We start from the raw sequence: 6,944 nt of genomic DNA on the forward strand, positions 1-6,944 counted from the left end.
GTCGCGGCTGCGTGCCCAGCATCTTCAGCTTCGACTTCCCCCGGCCCTGTCCAGAGCAGCCGCGGCAACTCAACTACATCCAGGTGGAGCTGGAGGCTGAGCCGCGCAAGGGACATCAGAACCCACCGGTCCCCCGTGTCCCACCTCCTGCCACCCACGAAGCCCGCCGGACGGACTCCTACGCGGTCATTGACCTAAAAAAGACAGCGGCCATGTCCAGTTTGCAAAGGGCCCTGCCGAGAGATGATGGGACTTCGCGGAAAACTCGACATAACAGCACTGACCTGCCTCTGTAAGGGGGAACGCCAAGCGCAAGCACTGTGTCGTGGCTTCGGTACCTGCCCTTCAGTGTATTGCCCGGTGTGACTTCCATTCGCCATTGCCTTCTGCTTCCCTGTTTACCCCATTACCTGGTGTTACAGGATGGCTCCTGCAGCTGATGTTAAGGCTAGTCTGTCTGTCCGTCTTCCCCTCTCTGTGTAGTTTGTTTTTAAAGCCTTGTGGGCTATTTGACGACGCTGTTTGAAGGTTAAGTTTCTGGTGAGAGGGGCAGAAGGTGTCAGCCATGGTACCGTCACTGTGTGGGTACAGCCTCGAATCGGGTTAGCTCTCCTGATTGCCTGGCAGCTCCGTGAGCGGTGCCAACAGCCTGGCTGCAGAGGCAGGGCAGGAGCGTGGTGGAGGCGTGTTTCCAAAAGCGAGTTGCTTTAGGAGCTCCACTGCAAATCAAGCCCGTTTCCCGTGGATTTCATGCCTTGCGACTCCAGGCGAGCTCTGCAGCCGGGCCGCTCCAAAGTCAGGTTTTGCCTTGGGGTTTCGCTGATCCCTGATGACTTGGGAACTCATGCTGCGGTCTTTTCCCCCTCAACTCGCCCCTTTCTCCTATTTTCTTGAAGCTCGTAGAAGCTTTTTGTACTTCTGTCCCTTTCTCAGATTCGATTTAAATTGGGCAACTCTAGAAATTAACAGAGGAGGACAGACAGCCATGGGCACAGACACTGTGATGACATAAACCTGATTTCCTGAAGAGACCCTGCTTTAAAAGAGGAGGGGAAGACCGCAACTGTGAGATTTGAGGTTTGGTATAGAAAACTTCAATTGTACCGTACCCTGTTTTGATTTTTAAGGGTTCTTTTTGGTGGCTGTTCAGAAGTGTTGTTGATTTATTTATTTGTTTACTTATTTATTTATTAAATGTTCTTTTGCATCCCAGTGGTAGTTGCCAAAACCGGTGCCGATACGAAACACGTACTCGCTGTGGCTCACTCCTGTCTGGGGGACAGATCTCGGAGGAGGTTGGTGGCTTTGCTGAGCTGCAGTTGGGGAAAAGAGCAGCTGTGAATCAAAAATTTTTTAACTGGGACTGACTGTCACAGGGTGGGTGGGAAATGGTACGGGAGACGTGGGAGTGCCAGCAGAGCTGCCGGGTAGCCGAGCTTGGAGTTGTGTCGAAGTCGTTGCCTACACCCACGTGCCTGGCTGGGTCCATGAGGAATATTTGATCGGTGTTTCGAGTGAATGTGCAGTTTGTTTCCTACAAGTACGGACTTGGAAGGGCTAAATTTCAGCGCTCGGGTAAATTTGTGGCCTTTGTGGATTTTTCTCTTGACACCAGGGCTGAGTCTGAGCTGAGCTGTCAGGCCTCTGTGTGAGGTCCTGTGTAGGGTCTCTGCCCCTCTCCCCTCGCAGGATGATCCACCACCCGGCTCCGCATGGTGACACGCTGCAGCTTAATCTCTCCCTGGATTACTCTTTGCCATTATAAGCTGTTTCGATCAGACAGAAGTGCTCTGGGTTACTCCCGAGTCCCACCTTTCTGCTGTCTGTATTCTTCATCTTCCTCCCTGGGATAGGAGTTGAGAGATCCAGTGCTCTGCGGGGTGTCCCGCTGCCAACAGAAACGTTGCCAAACCTTGCTGTGTTCTCCTTGTCCCTAACGTTTTCCGATGTCAAAGTCAGTGAGCCTCCGGTGTGAAAGAGGAGAGAACCCAATCGTCCAGCTGCAACCTGCTTCTGAGGTCCAGAAACTTGATTTCCAGATTTTTGAAGTTCAGCCTTTTTGGTTTTGGTGCTGCAATGTCATATTGAAACGTGACCCTTTTGGGAGCGGGGCCGTGTGCCATGCAGTCCAGAAAAAATGATAAAAGTGCGAGAAATGCCATGCTTGTGTCGGCAGAACATGGATTTCTTGGCTTGCTGTTGCACTATAAATTCAAAGTGCACCACGTGCTTAAAATCACTGGTTTTGCCTTCTTTTTTTGGAAGTCCTTGTGCTTGTCTTCCGTTCTTTTCTCCACCCCAACCCTTGTATGATCTATAACTGAAAGGAAACCCAAGTAATATATTTTTATATGTATACCAAATGACTTTATTTGAAGGAAAAAAAAAAGGATAAGTAATGTATCCCCCTAAATCTAGCTTTCATTTTAGGGAAGTGAGAGAAGAAATTGGTTTTATATATATATATATATTTAAAAAAAAGTTAACTGCATTAAGCTTTAAATGAACTATTTAAATAAAGAGTTTATAAGCTGTAAGTGTCACCCTCTGGGACAGCACTAGCAAGTCCCACATGGCAGCACAGGGCAGTGCTCTGGGAGCCTCCGTATGAACCTGCCTTTCCGCTGCCCGAGCTGAGAAATGCAAAATACTTATTCCCCTCTTCCCCTCAGAAAGGGAAAAAAGGCTGAAATGTTTCACACTTACATGGGGGAAGCGGTGAGGGCCCTTTCCCACCCACACGGGAGGTTTGCAGGTTGGTTAAATGCAAGGGAAGATGCTGTTGAGTGGCAGCTTGTGTCTTGGGAGAAAGCAGGTGAGGCCTGGGGGGGCTGCTTGGGTGCTCCCTGCGGGCACCGGCCTGGCTCCGTGTCTCCGACGGGTGGGATGAGGCTGGTGTGAGGGTCTGTAGATATTGTGAGCTCCAGGGATCAGGGGAAGCCACACCGGTGCTGGTGGTTCCTCAGAAAGGCTGGGCTCCCAGCCAGCCCCGGCTGCAGTCCCGTTTAGGTGGCTCTAAATTAGCTTTGCTTTGGGAAAGCTGGCTTTGATCTTTTGAACTGCTGACTTTCGTGTCTTCCAGACAAACTGGGTTGTCCGACTTGTGCCTCCCTTTCCTTGTTGGCGAATCTTATGCTCCCCTACCTCCCAAGGACACTGAAAGCAGTAGCGACGAGGAGACCGCTGTGCAATAGCTGTGTGCGCACGCAGCAGATACGTTATCGCTGTTCCCTGAGGGCATCCCTTATCCCGTTTATAGTGGAGGATGCTGCACCTATTCAAAGAGGGAGAAGAAGAATTTCCTTGACCTTAAAGATGAGAAAACGTAGAGCTGAGGCTGGCTGCATCTGCTGCTTTCAGTGCACAGGGATTTGGCGGGTGCCTTGCTGCACCGTCCCCTGCTTTACGTCCCGTTGTGTCCTGCCTGGTGGCCGTGGGTCGGGGAGCAGCACTGCTGGCTCAGCAGGCTTCGCTCGGGTGGTATTGTAAGCTCCCCAGAAAGCTTCGGGAATGAAAAGCCGGTCACAGCTCACTGTTTGCAGTGGGTTTGTTTAATGTTTAAGCAATTAAATGGGAAACACCGTGCAGGCAGCCGGGAACCTGTTGTCATTTATGGCTTTCAGGGTGCACATTGAGTTCATGTCCCAGTGATTGTCTTGCTTTTTTTTGCTTTTCTGGGAAACTTCACAAGAGCAACGTCCGCATTAAGTATCCAGGACCCTTTGAGAACTTCTTAATATTCAATTTTGCAGGTGGTGTGAAAGTGCAAGGAAAGACCGGAGTCGTGTTTGAACGCTGAGGCGGTAGTTCTTGGGGCACCGGGAGCAGAAATGTCACTATTTTGGATTTCTCCCTGTGTTATAGCCCGAGCGGCGCTCGCCAGTGTCGCAGCTTCCTCTAGTGGCCACGCTTGAAATGGTTTTGGAGGAGAAACCAGTATCGGGTTGAAAGATGAAGACATCTGAGTTGGCATTTTCTCATTCCCTCAGTTCTTTGATTTAGGTGATGGGCAGGAGGGATCCCTTCTGATAACCCTCTGGAGTCTTTCCTTGTTACTGTTTTCTTTTGGTTGAAAATTATGTTTATGCAATATGTTGTATCTTTATGGCACTTTGTAAAGATGGATCTTAGAGATTTTGCTTTGAGCCTTACATGCAAGTTTGCTGGACTTTCCCAATGGATGCATACTAATATACACGTGCATGCTTACTTGGATGGGGAACTAAACTAGGGATACCCAATGACTCCTCCTATCCCTTCAACCGTGGAATATCCTCCGCAGCGAAGATCGCCTCCGTAGAGCGGAATACCTCACCCTTGGTGGCTGTATCCATAAATCTAGTTTTGAGTTTGAGGGATTCATCCAGGGCTCTGTGCATCCAACTGATGCCGCATAGCTGACCAGGAGGAAACGAATGAGCATGTGTACATCTGAAACTGCTCTGGACCTGAAGCTGAGTTGAAGCTGTGAGATCTCTTGCTCTCCCAAGCTTGCTTCTGCAAGGCAGATGGTTCGTCTCGATGTTTTTGTCTGTGAATTGGTAACTTGGAAAGAGGAGCTGTGTTCAGTCGGCTGTTGCGTTTGCTGAGACTTTCTTTGGTTCTGAAGAAAAGGCAGCAAAATGAAGCTATCCTGGGTAACGGCGAAGGCCTGGCAGCATGAGCTTAGCTGTTGGTTTCTGTACTTCGCTGCGGAGCAGGTTTGTGTAGCCCCCGCTGGGGACTGTATTGCATCTTCGCTGGTCTCCTTCCTCTGCTTGTGAGATTGAAGTTCAAGGGATGACTTGGTAAGAAGCCATGTGCTATGCAGAGAGAATTTGACTGTCTTAACCTTTTTAAGTGGTTCTTGTTTGAGTTTTGAGTTAATCAATCAGACTTCTTCCCCTGATGCTTCTTCCCCAGTGAATGCATAAATAGATCTTTTACCCTTCCCTTTCCTAAGAACCCGTTGGTAGGAATGTAGCTTCTCCTGGTGCTCAGTTGTCTTTTATCATAGGAGGGGTTTGTTTTTTGACTTGTTTTTCCTTTTCACCCATTTTATGTGCTTGCTTTTCACCCAGGGAAGGAGGTTGGAATATCTGTGAGCTGTACCTGCCTTACAGGGAGAGGATGACAAAGGAGAGGCTGGATTGTGAGGGTTAAAGGATCAGTATTTCTGCAAAGAGACTCGAATGTGTTAGTTATTACTGAAGTATTGTTATTTTTATTACCTAAGCCATGCTGTTCACTGGGAGAAAAACCAAACCAGGGCTTGGTATTACAGCTGTCTGTTCTCTCAGCCATTTTCTCCCGAAGTCTTTCCTCTGTCCCTCCGTGTGATGCTGCTCAGCCCTCTCGGGTGGTATCTTGACTGTGAAGTATCATTAACAGATGATCGTTAATGAACACATTGCTTAAATTCAGCTTCTGGGAGGGCTGTCACCAGCCTGTCTGGGAAGTTTGTCTTTCCCCCCAACTTGGCTCATCTTGAAATGCCGCGCACAGGTAGCAGAACAGGTTTAGATTCCTGTTACCGAACAGGACCAAAGGTGAATACATTAGTGGAAATCCTGAGAGCTTTGAAGTTGGCAATTACAGGCCAGGGTATGGAAAAGGCTAATTGTAAAGAAGGGATCTAATTTGTTTTTCTTCCATAAGTGAATGTGATTTTACAGTTGAAAGGCCCAGGTGCATCTGTGTTATCTCAAGCTCTCCCCCCGTGCGATTCTCCTTGTTGTTACTCGTACTGGTGTCTTTGATACTGAACATTTCTGATGTGGCAGAAAAACAAAGGTGCTTCGGGGCTCTGGCCACCGGGGATTCAGTTGCTCTGACCAGAGGGGTTGATCTTGCTGTGTAATTGCTTCTTCAGGTTATTTCTATGGATATCCATTCCGTCCCTCTTTATATCTCATCCAGGTGTAACCTTACAGGTGAAGAGCAGCAGCAGTGCTATGTGACCTGAGGAGTGCTCATGTCTTACATTAATGTGCACTACGAATGTATACAGAATAAATGGAATATGATGATTATCCGGTGGTCCTGTCTTTTGTGTGTGGTGCAAAGGGACAACCGTCCCATTTCAAAGTGAACTTTACTTTTTATTTAAAATGGAAAGCCAGGCCAACAATAACCAGTTGCCCTCACGCAATTCAAGCTGGACTTCTCGCAACCTTTGTTTTCCAGGGCTCCGTCCCCTGAAGGAATAATGTCTGTGTCCTTATGTATTCTACCTGGAGCAATGGTTGCTGTCTCCCACCTGGCTAGTCTCACTGCGATAGGCTTAAAAAATAAATGGAAGAGAAACCTGTATGCAGAGACTAGACGGTCACCTTTCCCTCTCTGTTGGAGGGTGACCCATGGGGATATCTTTGCAGGACAATTCCACGTGCTGCTTGTTCGAGCGGGAAGCTGAACTCGCAGAAATGTTTGGATGAGGCTCTCTGGCCCATGTGATACGGGAGCTGAGGCTCTGAAGCCACCGACTCTTTCACGGTGACTCTCTTTGGGGCAGAGCCATCGCTGACAGTCGGTCAGGAGGGTGTAGACCAGATTTCCATTGAGCTGAGCATCAGGAGGAAATCATGAAGTTGCCTTGGGAATTGATGTGCTATGAGTGTAGGTTGAACACAGCAAGAATATTCATGGTCTCTGGAGTGCCTACCCTTTAAGACGTGCTGTTTCCACCATGGGTAATTTAAGCTAATAGTTTGGAGTGGTGGAATTTGGGGGCTGGTGGGAGCGAGGTGCTTTTGCCAACGTTGAACAAGATGTGGCTTCACTCTTCCTGGCTGTGCTGTTCTGTTCTAGGCGCGGGGCCTTTCCATGGGTTCTCTGCCATCGCTCTGTGCAAAGAGTTGATTTGCTTGTTTTTCCAAGCTCTGCAGCACACGAGAGCTAATTGTGCGGTAACATGCGCAGTTTAATTCCTTGGCTTATAAAATTCCCCCTGAAAACTCTCCCCC

The 6,944-nt window shown here is 48.7% G+C and overlaps 1 protein-coding gene across 1 annotated transcript in view; it reads left to right on the forward strand.

The window, feature by feature from the left end:
- Window positions 1-1,301, forward strand: part of FRS3 (fibroblast growth factor receptor substrate 3) — a 9,034-nt gene extending 7,733 nt beyond the window's left edge. Inside the window, exon 9 of the mRNA XM_009327384.1 lies at window positions 1-1,301. Coding sequence (XP_009325659.1) covers window positions 1-296 — 296 coding nt within the window. The 3' untranslated portion in view covers window positions 297-1,301.
- Window positions 1,302-6,944: the final 5,643 nt, after the last annotated feature.

The sequence above is a fragment of the Pygoscelis adeliae genome, unplaced genomic scaffold, assembly GCF_000699105.1.
Source record: "Pygoscelis adeliae isolate BGI_AS28 unplaced genomic scaffold, ASM69910v1 Scaffold197, whole genome shotgun sequence".
In the NCBI taxonomy this organism is placed as follows: Eukaryota; Metazoa; Chordata; class Aves; order Sphenisciformes; family Spheniscidae; genus Pygoscelis; species Pygoscelis adeliae.